Source organism: Geotrypetes seraphini, chromosome 1 (assembly GCF_902459505.1).
Source record: "Geotrypetes seraphini chromosome 1, aGeoSer1.1, whole genome shotgun sequence".
Lineage (NCBI taxonomy): Eukaryota > Metazoa > Chordata > Amphibia > Gymnophiona > Dermophiidae > Geotrypetes > Geotrypetes seraphini.
In genome coordinates this window covers 483,266,925-483,284,614 of record NC_047084.1, presented here as the reverse complement: position 1 = coordinate 483,284,614, position 17,690 = coordinate 483,266,925, and the positions used below count along the sequence as shown (strand labels likewise).

The 17,690-nt window shown below is 44.2% G+C and overlaps 1 protein-coding gene across 1 annotated transcript in view; it reads left to right on the top strand.

Moving 5' to 3' along the window:
- Positions 1 to 17,690, top strand: part of ERMP1 (endoplasmic reticulum metallopeptidase 1) — a 189,571-nt gene that overhangs the window by 19,892 nt on the left and 151,989 nt on the right. Inside the window, exon 3 of the mRNA XM_033925775.1 lies at positions 16,302 to 16,429. Within this exon, the coding sequence (XP_033781666.1) occupies positions 16,302 to 16,429 (128 nt within the window). The remainder of the gene's footprint in view (positions 1 to 16,301; positions 16,430 to 17,690) is intronic.

Below are 17,690 nucleotides of genomic sequence, written 5' to 3'. Positions count from 1 at the left end.
AAATAAAATAAAACTTTGTCTTCAATCCACGGTTTCAGCGTCAGTGATGAAGTGGAACAACTATGGGCTCCTTTTATTAAGCCCCGCTAGCGGGGTTAACGCGCGTGACTTTTCATCACGCGCTAACCCCCGCGCTGGCCTAAAAACTACCGCCTGCTCAAGAGGAGGCAGTAGCGGCTAGCGGGGCTGGCGGTTTAGTGCGCCTTTGTAAAAGGAGCCCTATACTGAAATAGACTGAACGTCCATTAATCCATTTACTGTTTCCAGCAGACTAATCCAGGTCACATGTTCCTGACAAGATTCCAAAAGAATAAAAGATTTTACATAAGAACATAAGCAATGCCTCTGCTGGGTCAGACCTGAGGTCCATCTTGCCTAGCAGTCCGCTCACGCGGCGGCCCAACAGGTCCAGGACCTGAGCAGTAATCCTCTATTTATACCCTTCTATTCCCTTTTCCAGCAGGAAAATGTCCAATCCTCTCTTAAATCCCAGTACTGTATTCTGCCCTATAACGTCCTCTGGAAGCGCATTCCAAGTGTCCACCACACGTTGGGTAAAGAAGAACTTCCTGGCATTTGTATTGAATCTGTCCCCTTTCAACTTTTCCGAATGGCCTCTTGTTCTTTTATTTTTTGAAAGTTTGAAGAATCTGCTTATCCAGGGATTAAGCAGTGACTTTTCCCGAAGTTCATCTTAGTAAGTTTTTGGGACTTGGAACCTAAACTTTATTCTTATCCTGCTAAGACTAATACTTTAACCACATTCCCGGCCAATGAATTCCAGAGTTTGTTTACACATTAAATGAAGAACACAGAAACACAGTAGAGGACAGCAGAAAAAGACTCATGGCCCATTTAGTCTGCCCAACAAGGTGACCATAGCTTCTCCCACCACTCCGTGAAGACCCAGTTACTCATTTTTAAATGCTAGTTGTGACTTCAGCACCATGTCAACCGTATAGGCAGCTAAACATGATGGGGATGATACATGGCATACTGCTGTCAGTATTTAACTTGTCAGTCAAAATGCCTTCCCCTTCTCCCTAGGCTGCTTAGTCCCCTCACTCGCTGTATGTGACAATAAAATGATCCACAAAGACAAATCACCCCACTTCAGAGTGTCCAATATAAGAAAGGAGGGTAAAGGGTCTCAGAAACCCGCTTGATTCAATACGTAAATGTATAATATCAAAGTTAAATGGGTTGGAATCTTAATCATAGACCCTTTTTTTTGCCACCTCCTCCTTAATGTTTTGCTTGAATCTTACTGTTACTAATATGTTAATTAACCAACTTTTAATGAAACATCATAACAGTAAGTATTATCACTTATCTTTATTGTGCAGAATCACTAGCCCTTTAGAACCCTTGACAAAGCCTTTGAATAGCGAAACGGGTCCCATCAGGGCAGGCTAGTGATTGTACCTTGGAGTGAGACAAAGGTGGTATATTCTTTTGTTCTCCATTCCTTTTCTAATAATTCCTAACATTTTATTCTTTAGCAGCTCTCCAGACCAGCATAGGTTAATCTTGCAAGCGGCTTATATCTCATCAAGACCAGCAGGTGGAGACTGAGACAAAACTTTGGAATAGTACATATCATGTGACTCCTCCCTAATTACCTCAGTCTTCTCTCAGTCTCCAGCAAGTGCGGTGAGCTGTACCCATCTCCCTTGGTAGGGCTGTTGGAATTTACTTAGGAATTTTTGTCCCCTTTTTGGTGCTGGATTAAGCATGGGTGGACCCTGTTTGGGGGTCCATCCGACCTTGGGGGTGTCAAACCTGGCGGGACTCGAGCGGGGTACCTCCCCCCCTTTCCTCCATCTCCTCAACATTTTTTTAGAGGTGCCTCAACGGTAACCCTTACCCCCTGGTGGTAAGGCATACTGTTTAGAGAGCCAAGTGGAGTCTTCTGTGAAAAGGCAGTGCCAGTCTGAAGGGTAGGCTTAGTAGACAAGGACAGGTTGTTCACTCTCTTCAGGGTAGGGAGAACAAGAGGGCACTCTCTAAAGTTGAAAGGGGATAGATTCCGTACGAACGTAAAGAAGTTCTTCTTCACCCAGAGAGTGGTGGAAAACTGGAACGCTCTTCCGGAGGCTGTCATAGGGGAAAACAACCTCTAGGGATTCAAGACAAGTTAGACAAGTTCCTGCTGAACAAGAACTCAATCCGACTCAATCGCAGCAAATTGATAAGGATCTGATTGTGGATATCCAAAAGTTTGGAAGGAAAGAGGAGGGTCTGCTGTTGGAAGATTTCAACCTGCTGGATGCGGATTGGAATGTTCCATCTGCGGAATCGGAAAGAAGTAGGGAGATTGTGGATGCCTTTCAAGAGGCTCTGCTCAGACAAATGGTGACGGAACCCACAAGGGAAAAAGCGATATTGGATCTGGTCCTCACAAATGGAGAGAGTATCTCTAATGTTCGAGTGGGTGCTCACCTGGGAAGTAGCGATCATCAAACGGTTTGGTTTGATATAACGGCTAAAGTGGAGAGCGGCCGCACAATACTTAAAGTCCTAGATTTCAAACGTACGGACTTTAATGCAATGGGAAAGTACCTGAAGAAAGAGCTGTTAGGATGGGAGGACATAAGAGAAGTGGAAAGACAGTGGTCTAAGCTGAAAGGAGCGATAAAAATGGCTACGGACCTTTATGTGAAGAAAATCAATAAAAACAAGAGAAAAAGGAAGCCGATATGGTTCTCCAACCTAGTGGCTGAGAAAATAAAGGCGAAAGAGTTGGCGTTCATGAAATATAAAAAACCCCAAGAAGAGGAGAGCAGAAAGAACTACAGGGTGAAACTGAAAGAAGCCAAGAGAGAGATACGTTTGGCAAAGGCACAGGCGGAAGAACAAATGGCTAAAAATGTAAAAAAGGGAGATAAAAATTTTTTCAGATATATTAGTGAAAGGAGGAAGATAAAAAATGGAATTGCTAGGCTAAAAGATGCTGGGAACAAATATGTGGAGAGTGATGAGGAGGAAGCAAATGTGCTAAACAAATACTTCTGTTCTGTGTTCACAGAAAAAAATCCTGGAGAAGGACCGAGACTGTCTGGCAAAGTTACACGAAAAAATGGAGTAGATTCTGCACCGTTCACGGAGGAGGGTGTTTATGAGCAACTTGAAAAACTGAAGGTGGACAAAGCGATGGGACCAGACGGGATCCATCCCAGGATACTAAGGGAGCTCAGAGAGGTTCTGGCGAGTCCTATTAAAGACTTGTTCAACAAATCTCTGGAGACGGGAGTGATTCCTGGGGATTGGAGGAGATCGGATGTGGTCCCTATTCATAAAAGTGGTCACAGGGATGAAGCAGGAAACTACAGGCCGGTGAGCCTCACTTCAGTTGTTGGAAAAATAATGGAAGTATTGCTGAAAGAAAGGATAGTGTACTTCCTTGAATCTAATGGGTTACAGGATCCGAGGCAACATGGCTTTACAAAAGGTAAATCGTGCCAAACGAACCTGATTGAATTTTTTGATTGGGTGACCAGAGAGCTGGATCGAGGACATATGCTAGATGTAATTTACTTGGATTTCAGCAAAGCCTTTGATACAGTTCCTCATAGGAGGCTGTTGAACAAACTTGAAGGGCTGAAGTTAGGACCCAAAGTGGTGAACTGGGTCAGAAACTGGCTGTTGGACAGACGCCAGAGGGTGGTGGTTAATGGAAGTCGCTCGAAGGAAGGAAAGGTGACTAGTGGAGTCCCTCAGGGTTCGGTGCTGGGGCCAATCCTGTTCAATATGTTTGTGAGTGACATTGCTGAAGGGTTAGAAGGAAAAGTGAGCCTTTTTGCAGATGATACCAAGACTTGTAACAGAGTAGACACCGAAGAGGGAGTGGAAAATATGAAAAAGGATCTACAAAAGTTAGAGGAATGGTCTAATGCCTGGCAACTAAAATTCAATGCAAAGAAATGCAGAGTAATGCATTTGGGGATTAATAATAGGAAGGAACCGTATATGTTGGGAGGAGAGAAGCTGATATGCACGGACAGGGAGAGGGACTTTGGGGTTATAGTGTCCAAAGATCTAAAGGCGAAAAAACAGTGTGACAAGGCAGTGGCTGCTGCCAGAAGGATGCTGGGCTGTATAAAGAGAGGCGTAGTCAGTAGAAGGAAGAAGGTGTTGATGCCCCTGTACAGGTCATTGGTGAGGCCCCACTTGGAGTATTGTGTTCAGTTTTGGAGACCGTATCTGGCGAAAGACGTAAGAAGACTTGAGGCGGTCCAGAGGAGGGCGACGAAAATGATAGGAGGCTTGCGCCAGAAGACGTATGAGGAGAGACTGGAAGCCCTGAATATGTATACTCTAGAGGAAAGGAGAGACAGGAGAGATATGATTCAGACGTTCAAATACTTGAAGGGTATTAACGTAGAACAAAATCTTTTCCAGAGAAAGGAAAATGGTAAAACCAGAGGACATAATTTGAGGTTGAGGGGTGGTAGATTCAGGGGCAATGTTAGGAAATTCTACTTTATGGAGAGGGTAGTGGATGCCTGGAATGCGCTCCCGAGAGAGGTGGTGGAGAGTAAAACTGTGACTGAGTTCAAAGAAGCGTGGGATGAACACAGAAGATTTAGAATCAGAAAATAATATTAAATATTGAACTAGGCCAGTTACTGGGCAGACTTGCATGGTCTGTGTCTGTGTATGGCCGTTTGGTGGAGGATGGGCAGGGGAGGGCTTCAATGACTGGGAGGGTGTAGATGGGCTGGAGTAAGTCTTAACAGAGATTTTGGCAGTTGGAACCCAAGCACAGTACCGGGTAAAGCTTTCGATTCCTGCCCAGAAATAGCTAAGAAGAAAAAAAAAATAAAAAAATTTAAATTTAATCAGGTTGGGCAGACTGGATGGACCATTCGGGTCTTTATCTGCCGTCATCTACTACTAAGAACGTGTGCTGGTAGGGCTAGTCTCACGGCACCAGAGGGCTGCCGTGTCAGCGGATTGCTGGCCATGATGGACCGCTGGTCTGACCCAGCAGCGGCAATTCTTATGTTGTTTTCCCTTTAAATATGCTGTAAATTACTATATTTTTCAACTAACCGGCACTTTTCTTTCAGCTAGGTCGCATATGGAGCAATTGAGCACTTCTCAGGAAGAGAAGTGCACAATTTGGTCCAGACGTGAGGCACTCGCAGCCAGCCTGAAAACAGCTATTCAGGCCGGTGCGGTGAAGGAGCCTTATCAGCAGCTGGTGCCGGCATCCAGGGCTCCCCGCCACTAGTGCCTTGCGAGCCGGCAGAGCTTTGCAGGGAAGCCCGGTCTTTTCCTGCTGCCCACGAAGGGATTTTCTCAGCCGCCACAGGTGCAGCTGGAGATTTCCTGTCAGCTGTTTTTTTCTCTCAGCTGATGCCGGCTTTTGCCTGCTTTAGCGGCTGGGACAGTTCAGTTTTTTCAGCTGCTACAGGCCCTGGAGGGGCTAGTTTTGGCACATTTTTTCTCAGATAGCCCCTTGCGATTGTTCAGTCCCTAACTCAGGCCGAGTTTCAAAAAGAATTCTTCTTCAGGAGGAATGACAAAAGGTGTAGTTCATGATATTCACAGAAGTCCCCACACTCTGCATTCACGCACGGCAACAGCCAAGCAGTGCTCCAGCAAGAAACCGGCAAAAAGATGCCAAGCAATCGCATTTGTTGGTTCTTGGATATATTTTTTGTTTGTTTTTGATACATGTTTTTCACTCATTTTTCACGTTTGATTTTTTTACGTGGTGGACTATACACCGGACTGGATTTCAAGTTCATAGAAGACATCTGTTCTCCTGATTACTGGCTCATCTATCCAGCATCTATATCAACTTTTTTATCGTCACACTACGCTTACATCGACGTTCAGATAAGTAACTTTTGTTACTCCTGAGCTATTCTCATTGAGATACATTTGATATATACGATCTAATAAAACGTATGCTTGGTTGATGTGATAGAGAACGGAATGCGCAATGATGGTTCTCTGCTTCATTGGTCTGTATCTCCTATAACTGGTGTATAGAGCACATTCATTATTATCATTATCATTATTTTTGATATTATTGTAGGATTATGTATTTTTCTATTTAGTTTTTTTTAGATTTTTGTGATTTTTGAGGCACTATTTTTGTCTGAAGATATTTAAGAGTGTTGGTTTCAGTGCATATTCCTCAAGATTTGTGTTGGAAGTTTGATTCCATGCCATTATTGTCCCAGGATGCAGTTTCTGTGGCAGTCTGGTTCTGTAAATTAGAGCAGTGGTCAAGAAACGGTAATTGCCCTGGACCAGGGAGAAATCCCCATGGTGCGCTGGCTGTTTGAAGCCTCTTGGGCATTATTTGTTTATTTATTTAAAAAATTTATATACCGTTTAAAATTAAACGGTTTGCAAAAATTACATACACAGCATTTAAAATGAATACATAATAAAAACAAATGCATAGTTAAAAAGCATATAATAAAATAAACATAAAAACAATCTTCAAAAAGATACCATAATGTGGATAAAAAGATCATGGATAGTTCATCAACTTTGTCAAGAATACCTAAAAAAAGGCATCAACAAATAGCTGCGTCTTTAGTAATTTCTAAAGCTACCCTTTTCACAGCAATTTCGTATCTAACCCACCAAGGAGTTCCATAACTTAACTCCTGCGCAGCAGAAGGTCATTTTACCGGTCTCGACAAGTCTTGGGTTCAAAGATGTCTTCAGTAGCAGTAAATTCTCAGAACGCAAAGATCATTTTGGTATATAACTGAGTATAATGCTTTTAAACAATTCTGGAATGGTTCCATACATAACTACCTCACTATGAGAACTGAAGCTGGAAGTTCCTCCAGTCCCTTCATCGCAGTGCTCAATTATGAGCAGCTTAGTTACTCCAGCCATGTGCTTTCCCTTGCATCCGGACATCACAGAGCTGGTCACGGATCATTGGGAGTCGCCAGAAGGATCCCTGCGAGTGGCTAAGACTATGACTCTAGATTTCCAGCAGCTGATGTTCAGCCAAAGGTGGATTAATGGCTGGTGCAGGTCCAAAACAAACCTCCTTGCCTAGTGAAGGAGCTGTGATTTTAAAAGAATACTCAGGACCATAAAGTAGTGGTCCTCAAGAGACAATTTAAAGCTTTGGCCCTAGGGATTAAGGCAGCACCCTTGGCTTCCTTTGTGGCACGTGCTTACCACAGCCATCTGGCTCAAGTCCTGGCCTTGGAGGAAGACAAGACCCCCCCAGATGTTCTTATCTGGGGTGAATAATATAGCGGACGCTCAGTATGACATTATCAGAGTCATGAGCGAAGTGTCAGCCTATGCTATCTCCACCTAGAGGATGCTCTGAATCAGACATTGGGCAGGAGATTCAGCCTCTAAAGCTACTCTGAGCAGGCTTCCCTTTCAGGGGTAGATGCTATGTGCAAGGGTTTGGATGATCTGATGGCCAGTGTCACCCCTAAGGCCTTGCGGACAGGACCACGGATGGCTTGGGGTCTGGGAGTCCAAGTGATGCAGAGGTCCTCCAGGGGTCACGGTAGAGGTTTAACAGGGGTAGGTGACAGCAAACCTCTGGGGTAGGAGACAGCAAACCTCTGGCTCTCATCCCTCTCCAGTCTCCAAGAAAGCACAATGATGCCAGGACAGGGGCCAAGCCCCCCAGATAGGGAGCAGGCTGTTGGCCTATTGGTCGGTCTGTGCTCAGATTGGCGCAGACCGTTGGGTCCTGAAAGTTGCTTGGGAATATTAAAACATCGAGTTCTGTACCTCCTATCTGGACCTTTTTATAGATTCTCCGGCTGGGCAACGATGCAAAGGCTACAGGATCTTCGTGCCATAGAGCCAGACCTGCTCACATGTAATCTTGGCCTGTGTGCTATCTGTGTCCAGCTCTTCTAGAAACCATTTTTCAAAAGTTTTGAGTTTTTCACTGACCTGGCTAAGCCAATTAAACTGACTGACTGCTTTTGTTCTGATCATCCAGACATTTTGACAGCCTTGTTTTTCCTACCTTGTTGCATTTAGCTGCTCTCCAGAGGTTTTTCTTTGCAAAAGGAAATGGCATCCTGCTTCATTAAGCCTCATTTATCCTGCATACATAAGTTGGATTTCTTACAAATCTCCTCTTCCAGTGCAACAGATACTTTGTTTTAGAGACTGACTGGTAAATTAGTGTGAGTGTTACTGACTGGCATTTCTGTTATCTATGTACAGTTTTATAAGGCAGTAAATATCTGTTATACTAAGGTTAATTACAAAAGTCAAACATAAGAGACCTTAGATATAGATACAGTTTATCCCGTTTAGGACCTCAGCGGTGCTAACTGTGAGAGAAAGTGTAGAAGCGCCGCTAGTCCAGCATTGGCAGGCTATGAGGCATAAAATTAGTGATTTAAAATGGAGAATAATTGATTGCATTGAGATAGGGTGGGAGGGTGGAAACCATGCTGAACGTTTAAATTTTATGGAACAAAAGATGATTTTTTCACTTAATACAGTTAAACCGAATGGTTTGAATACTGAAGTGGAATGGATGACATTAGTTTAAATGTCTCCATGCTCGCTTTCGATTCTGATAGGGTACGTTTGTATGAGGTCATTACGTTGACACTTTTGATAAAAGAACGCCGCCGCCATGTTTCTGCTGCAAACTTTTCCGGCAGTATTCATGGAATCGGCACAACAAAGGTATGTGCTTAAAATATTTTCGAGCGTTTTTATAAACTGTGTTAGACTACTGATATAGGCTTTAAGTTATGCCTGTATGAGTTAGTTCTGTAATATAGAATGATAAAGGCTGAAGTTATTTATGGTAACTCTCTCTTTTTTTGTCAGGGGAAATACCTTGATAAAGCCCCCTGGGCGAAACATAGCCTATGTTGGTGAAGAACCCCTGCTATGCTTCTTTAACAAAGAGATGAGTACTTTTTTCAAAAATTAATTTATTAAATGAAGTACTATAATTGAAACTTATATGAAAAAATATAAAAAATTATGACCGATGAAGACTTCTGTGCTTGTAATCTGTGAATGAAACTCTCTCACAGTTAGCACCGCTGAGGTCCTAAACGGGATAAACTGTATCTATATCTAAGGTCTCTTATGTTTGATTTCTGTTATCTGCCACTATCTTTTCAGGTCCTTTACTTTCTCCTGCACCATTTTGACAACTTTACCAGCATTACACTGTATTAAGATCTGTTTGCTCACGCCAGCCATTCCACCTTTGTGGCAAAACTCCCTTGTATCTGACCAAGGCCTTGAGGCTTGCAAAAGTATTCCAAAGTGTGTCTGCTCAGCTCTTCTTCATACTTGAACTCCCCTTAATGTTTCAAGGGTCAGAACACCACTTAAAGGCTAATTAATGAACAGAAGTTACTTTCATCACCTCATCCATTCAAAAATTGCAGGAGAAAGAAAATCTTATGGTAGTAAAAGTCTCAGTACAAATAAAAACCCATTTCACCCCAGATATGTTTCCACCAGATGGTAAGGGTTTTCTTTCCTTTCATCTCAGAATTAAAAACCCTAGAGGCAATCGTTTGGGGGTTGTTTTTTTGTTTTTTTTTGCTTCTTTCGAAATCCTTGTTTTGCAGGTCATTGAGATGCCGATCTAAGGAAACAGGATACCTGGGTGAGTGCTGCAGTTTCACCTGTGCTTTTATTATTTGAAAATGTGTCCCAAGGGCTGATCCTGCTAGTGGCAGACTTCTGCAGTACGAGTCTGCATCTTCTCTCAGGCAGAGGAACTCTTGGCATTGAGCCTCCAATAGAACACAGAGAAAAAAATATCCCAAAATAATAAAACCGCCGAGCAAAGCAGAAACACTTCTGAGTAACTTGCTTGCAAAAAAAAAAAAAAAAAAAAGGAACCGGAGCAGCTGCCTGAGAAGGAGGTGTTCAAAGATGATTGACAGCATTCTGCAAGCAACTTACAGGTTCATATGCATAACTCTATGGTTCAGGTCTACTAGACCAGTGTTTTTCAACCGCTGTTCCGCGGCACACTAGTGTGCCGCGAGATGTTGCCTGGTGTGCCGCAGGGCCCGGAGCTGACAGGGGGCCTGAGGCAGGGGCGCCAGTAGCTCGCCAAGGCAAAGTGAGTCGATCACCCAGGACTCACTTTGTCTTGGCGATCTAATCTATCGAGCCGATAAGTCTTCTTCTCCCCGACGTCAATTCTGCAGTCTGAGAGGAAGTTCGGGCCAGCCAATCGCTGCCTGGCTGGGCGGAACTTCCTCTCCGATTGTAGAATTGACGTCAGGGAGAGCATGCGTCGGCGTCGGCTTTGGGGCCTGTTATCCATTGGTGTCCTGTTCCCCGATGGCAGCGGCAGTGGCAGTGGCTTGGGGAACGGCAGGGAGAAAGAAAGAAAGGGGCAGGCAGGGAAACAGAAGGAAAGAAGAGAAACAGAAAAAAAGAAAGAAAGGTCAGGGAGAGAGGAAGAAAAAGTTGGGGGAGGGAATGAGGTGTGGAGGAGAGAAAGCATTCAGGCTGATAGAAGGGAAGAAAGATTGGATGCACAGTCAGAAGAAGAAAGTGCAACCAGAAATCACCAGACAAGGTAGGAAAATGATTTTATTTTAAATTTAGCAAAGTGGAGGCAGTATTACCACAGTTTTCAAAGGAATTTGCCCAAATAACTTAATAGTTAACTGGGTAAATTCCCAGAGATGAAAACTTCCCTTCACTTACTATGCACAGTTCTGAATTTATATCTGCTGTCTATATTTTACAATATGGTCACCTTTTACTAAACCGCAATAGTGGTTTTTAGCGCAGGGAGCCTATGAGCGTCAAGAGCAGCGCTGGACATTCAGCGCAGCTCCCTGCACTAAAAACTGCTATTGTGGTTTAATAAAAAGGATGGAGGGTATATTTGTCTATTTTTGTATGCTATAAAAACCAAATACAGAGAGAGACTGAGAGCTGTTGACGAAGAGCTACGTGTGTGTCTTTCTTCGATTCCAGCCAGAATATCAGCTTTGTGTTCAGCCAAACAGGCCCAGGTTTCGCACTGAATAAAGTATTTTATAATTTTTATAATTTTTATTTCGTAATAAAGTAATTATAAAATACTTTCTTTGTGTTTATTTGATTCCTATTCAAGAGAATTACTTTATATATAGTCAATATAGGCAGAGTTAAATTTTTTAACATTTTCTAATGGTGGTGTGCCTCGTGATTTTTTTCATGAAACAAGTGTGCCTTTGCCCAAAAAAGGTTGAAAAACACTGTACTAGACACATCTACAAGAAAAATTGAGGTGAAAGCCTAATCTTTCTTTCATTCCTCAGCCTTTTGTGCTTTACTTATATAAGCCTGATCTATGTATTGGAGGTGAAAAGTTGGAATATTAGCCCTGCCTAACCTTATTCTGAACTTTTCCACATACATTAATTGGTATGTGTGTGTTACTTGCCTTGCCTTTAGTCCTGTAAGTATTTGTAGGAAACATATTTTCTATCAGAGGCTGAGGGTTTATTTAAAAAATTTCCTCATGGGAAACAGGAACTCAAAACAGTGGGTAGTAAGAGCATGGCCTTTTGTTCTTCCTGAGCAGGGCCTGTGATGACTGGTTATGGTGTGTGGTTTCAGATAAGTGGAATAATTATATGCTTCTGGGTAGAGGTCCTTAGACCTGACCTGGAAAAGAAAGTTCTGAATGTGAACTGCTGAACAAATTAGAAAGAGCATTCCAAACATTTTTTTCTGAAAATGCAGATTTCCTTTGCTAGTAATAGGAGTTGCCATTATATTTATTTAAACTTGTAGTTTTTATCTGCATTCCAAAGTGCAGTAGTATACATGGAATATATTGAAAAGAAAACTGTAGAACAATTACATCATAAAAATAAACTGCAAATTATCTGTAAATGTTTTGATTGATAAATATAATGATCTAGGACAGATTTACTGCTCCTAATGGAGGAATAGAAACATGACGGCAGATAAAGGCCAAATGGCCCATCCAGTCTGCCCTTCCGCAACATCTATTATCTACTCCTTAAGAGATCCCATGTGCCTGTCCCACGCTTTCTTGAATTCAGTCTTTGTCTCCACCACCTCTACTGGGAGACTATTCCATGCATTTACCTCTCTTTCTGTAAAAAAGTATTTCCTTAGATTACTCCTGAGCCTCTTATTGCTTTATTTTTGTTGGGCTTGTTTAATTTTGCTATTTTCTTCCTGCTCTTATTTTTAGGATTTTACTTTGGGGTTCTTTGATATTGAAGTTTTCCCTTCTGTTGTGCCTTTTACACACCTATAGTATTGAATTTATTGTATTATCTTTTCCCTCTTCCTTCTCTTTATATAGGTAAATGTTAGTAATTATTTCATTAGGTACTATAATTAGATTGTGAGCTTGTTGGGACAGAGAAGGAAATTCAAAGTACCTGATTAGATTTTTGACCACTACTTAAGTCAGTTAACTAATCCAGAATACCGCGGCTAAGCTTATCTTCTCAAAAAATAAATTTGACCATGTCTCACCACTCCTGTCCAAGCTCCACTGGCTTCCTGTAATCTCCAGGGTCCACTTTAAATGTGCCTGCCTAACCTTCAAGATCCTACACGGCAGCCTTCCTCCTTTTATTCCATTATCCTGGAATTCCTCAAATCCAAATTCCACCAGATCTGCCCAAAAACTGAAATTATCCATCCCCTCTTTAAAAGGCATATCCCATGTTGATAAACTAGGGTCTTCCCTCCCCTTCAGAATCACTGAGCTCTGGAATAATCTTACGTCCCCACTTCGTAACTTGAGCTCCCTTCAACTATTCCATAAGCATCTGAAAACTTGGCTATTCTCTAAAATGTAACTTTTCTTTCCCTCTCTGGTACACTAAGCCCTCTAACCTCTCTTTATACTTACTTCTATAATTCCATTGGAGTTCCTTTCTATCCCAACCCCTGTAAACCGTGCCGAGCTCCACGTTTGTGGAGAAGATGCGGTATATAAACCCAAGGTTTAGTTTAGTTTAATTGTTTTGTAAACCACTTTGAATCCTTTGGGAGATTTAGCAGTATATAAGACACCACATTAAATTAAATTAACTTCATCCTATACCCTCTCAAAGGGTTACCAGAGGACTGTCCAGTTTCCTGGCCAGACTTTCCAAAACCCGGCATTTGTCTGGGTTTTGGAAAGCCCCTACAAGCTTCGGCCACATTTGGAGGGCCTCTGAGCATGCATGGATGATGTCATGAACATCTGCACATGCTCTAGGCCGGAGCTCCTCGCAAAGAGAGGAAGCTTTCTGGGGGCGGGGCTAGAGGCAGAACTGGGCTGGGCAGGGCTGGGGCAGAATGGGGCAGGGTTATGTGTCCAGGGTGGAGTTGTGTTTTTTTGTGTTTTTTTTTAAATATGGTAACCCTACCCTTTGATTCCAGAGTTTACTTTCAAATGAAAGAGAATGTTTATTTGTTTTTGTCCCTGATTTTTATTAGATGTACAAAGTAAAGAAACTTGCATAGCAGAATTCTGGCTTCTCTGGTTTATTAGTAATAGGCCAGAAAAGATTGTAAAGAATGTTCTGTCATGCAGTGATTGATTGTATGACTCGGATTGGTGCTGATGATTGACCTGGGATTGGTAACATGGAATGTTGCTACTATTTGGGGTTTTTGCTAGGTATTTGTGACCTGGATTGGCCACTTTGGAAACAGGATACTAAGCTAAATGGTCTGACCCAGTATGGCTGTTCTTATTAGTTTCCAAGTTTATTAGTTTTTAATATCCCGACATTCAAACAAATGTCTGGCCGGTTAACAATAAAATTTAGAGAGGCTGATTAAAAAAAAAAAAAAAAAAAGCATGAAGTGAACATAAATGACAAAGACTAAACAGACTAGAGAGTGAGGGTAAGAGGGGGAGGAGGGGAAAAGTTACATAATTTAGATGAAAAAGGAGAAAGTGGGGTGGGGATGGAACGAGAGGGATAAGGGCGCGTTGTTGAAGCAAATACTTGCTCGAAGTAAGAAAAAGAAAAGAAAGAAAGAGAGAGAAGAAAAAATAAAAAATAATAGAGGAGGAAGAGTGATGTTCTAAGCACAGTCGAAAGCGTCCTGAAATAGGAAGGTCTTTAGGCAAGTCTTAAATTTGATTAAATGTTGTTCGTCACAGAGGTATTGTGGAAGAGAATTCCATAATGTAGGTGCAGTTACTGCAAAGTTGGTTTTCCGGGTATAGTAGAATTCTTTTAGAGATGGAATGAAAATAAGTTTTTGGTCAGTTGATCTTAACGTGCGAGGGGAACATTGTGGTATAAGGAGTTTATCAAGGAATAAAGGTTGGTGAGAGAGCTTGATTTTAAAGGAAAGTAAGATGATTTTGTAGGTGATGCGGTGAGTGATAGGAAGCCAATGAGCCTCTTTAAGAAGAGGAGTGACATGTTCGAATTTACCTTTTTTGTAAATAAGTTTTATTGCAGTGTTTGAACCTTGACTTTTCCATTGACTTTTGGGACATCTTAGGTGGGATCACTTTTAGAGAATGACACGGTGACGGTTTACCCGCGGCCACCGCATTTAAGCCGCGGGTCACCGCCGAAAACGGGGAAGAAAACTAGCAGTCGCTGCGGTGACGGGGACAAGGCCATTCACCGACCGCGGAAACGGTGAACAGGTTTGTCCCCGCGGGCCAATGTACCCCCTTCTAGGAACCGCTATTTACCGCCCGACGCCCGATTCACCCCCCCAGCAGGACCGCTCGCACCCCCACCCCGAACGACCGCTCGCACGCGCTCCCACCCGCACCCGCGATCGGAGCAAGAGGGAGCCCAAGCCCTCTTGCCCGGCCGACTCCCCGACGTCCGATACATCCCCCCCCCGGCAGGACCACTCGCACCCCCACCCCGAAGGACCGCCGACTTCCCGACAATATCGGGCCAGAAGGGAGCCCAAACCCTCCTGGCCACGGCGACCCCCTAACCCCACCCCGCACTACATTATGGGCAGGAGGGATCCCAGGCCCTCCTGCCCTCGACGCAAACCCCCCTCCCCCCAACGACCGCCCCCCCCAAGAACCTCCGACCGCCCCCCCAGCCGACCCGCGATCCCCCTGGCAACCCCCACGACCCCCCCACCCCCCTTCCCCGTACCTTTGGTAGTTGGCCGGACAGACGGGAGCCAAACCCGCCTGTCCGGCAGGCAGCCAACGAAGGAATGAGGCCGGATTGGCCCATCCATCCTAAAGCTCCGCCTACTGGTGGGGCCTAAGGCGCGTGGGCCAATCAGAATAGGCCCTGGAGCCTTAGGTCCCACCTGGGGGCGCGGCCTGAGGCACATGGGCCCAACCCGACCATGTGCCTCAGGCCGCGCCCCCAGGTGGGACCTAAGGCTCCAGGGCCTATTCTGATTGGCCCACACGCCTTAGGCCCCACCAGTAGGCGGAGCTTTAGGATGGATGGGCCAATCCGGCCTCATTCCTTCGTTGGCTGCCTGCCGGACAGGCGGTTTTGGCTCCCGTCTGTCCGGCCAACTACCAAAGGTACGGGGAAGGGGGGTGGGGGGGTCGTGGGGGTCGCCAGGGGGGTCGCGGGTCGGCTGGGGGGGGCGGTCGTTGGGGGGAGGGGGGTTTGCGTCAAGGGCAGGAGGGCCTGGGATCCCTCCTGCCCGTAATGTAGTGCGGGGTGGGGTTAGGGGGTCGCCGTGGCCAGGAGGATTTGGGCTCCCTCCTGGCCCGATATTGTTGGGGAGTCGGCGGTCCTTCGGGGGGAGGGATGTATCGGACGTCGGGGGGGGGCATCAGGCTTTCAGGATGGGGACAGACCTTCAAGGGGGGACAGTGCAGGGAAGTCAGGGAATTTATATTAATTAATTTTTTCTCTGCGTGTTTTGTTTTTGTATAGTTATTAACTAATATTTAACTAAGTTTTAAAGTTTTAAAGAATGTTTCCTTTATACGTAAATAAAGAAAAGTGAATGGGATTGCAGTGGCGGTGACGGGGCGGTGAATGGGGTGGCAGTGGCGGTGACGGGGCGGTGAAGAGGATGGTGAGACGGGGACGGGGCGGTGACGGGGATGGTGAGACGGGGACGGGGCGGTGACAGGGATGGTGAGACGGGGACGGGGCGGTGACGGGGATGGTGAGACGGGGACGGGGCGGTGACGGGGACCAATTTTTTCACCGTGTCATTCTCTAATCACTTTATCATGAAATCAAATAATGGCGACTACAATGAAAGTAGTTCTTTTAGGTTCTGATAGGATGTCCAATTCTCAATATCCTTATGTTGTCTTGTATTATTTCTGTTGTGCTTCAGTGTGGAGGCCATATAAACAAGATTAAAATGAATATTCCACCATGTGTCCTCATTTTCAGGTGCCAGTGATGATGCTGTGAGCTGTGCAGTAATGTTGGAAGTTTTAAATGCATTATCCAGATCATCTGAAACCCTTCAGCATGCCATCATATTTCTATTTAATGGTGCTGAAGAAAACATTTTGCAGGTAGGAAGAAGCTTTGTAACACTGGGCATAGCATTTTAAACTGTAGACATTTATGGAAGTTATGACTTGTAAATATCTCTGCAAATTCATAGATTGAGTCCAAGCAGTGGGGGATGGGGAAGGTGTGTTGTTATCTCTCAACTGGGTGAATAAATCCAGATTTGGTTCTAATTGTTTATTCTTGGAGGACAAAGAGAAAAGCAAGTCCTCATGGAATGGTAATGTCATTGACAGAGCTGGCTAAATAAGAACTGGAACCTTTTGAACTACCTCATTACGCATGTGCGTCATTTTCCGCATAACGACATTCTAGCACTAGAGCTTACATCAAGACTTATTTTTCTTTTTTTTTTTTCGCTCAAAAATTAACAAAAGGGAATTCTGCATAGAAGGCATGGAACCAAACAAGCTTAGCGGTGATTAGATGGCAACACTAGTAATTGAGAAGCAAAGCCAGTGCCAGGCAGATTTCTACGGCGTGTGCCCAGATAGTGGCTGAGCAGACAGATAGGCCAGTGCCAGGCAGACAGACAGGCCAGTGCCAGGCAGACTTTTACAGTTTGTGACCTGAAAATGGCAAGAAGTCAAGTATGCATATGTAGTACAAAACTCATAAGGTATGATGTATCTTGATGGGCAGACTGGATATACTGCGTCCAATATTGGTCTCCGTACCTTAGGAAGGATATGGCGTTACTCGAGAGGGTTCAGAGGAGAGCGACACGCTTGATAAAAGGGATGGAAAACCTCTCATACGCTGAGAGATTGGAGAAACTGGGTCTCTTTTCCCTGGAGAAGAGGAGACTTAGAGGGGATATGATAGAGACTTATAAGATCATGAAGGGCATAGAGAGAGTAGAGAAGGACAGATTCTTCAAACTTTCGAAAAATAAAAGAACAAGAGGACACTTGGAAAAGTTGAAAGGGGACAGATTTAAAACGAATGCTAGGAAGTTCTTCTTTACCCAACGAGTGGTGGACACCTGGAATGCGCTTCCAGAGGGAGTAATAGGGCAGAGTACAGTACAGGGGTTTAAGAAAGGATTGGACAATTTCCTGCTGGAAAAGGGGATAGAGAGGTATAAATAGAGGATTACTGCACAGGTCCTGGACCTGTTGGGCCGCCGCGTGAGCGGACTGCTGGGCATGATGGACCTCAGGTCTGACCCAGCAGAGGCATTGCTTATGTTCTTATGTTCTTATGGGACTGTACAGGTTTTTAACTGCTGTCATCTACTATGTTACTGTAGTTTTGATATTT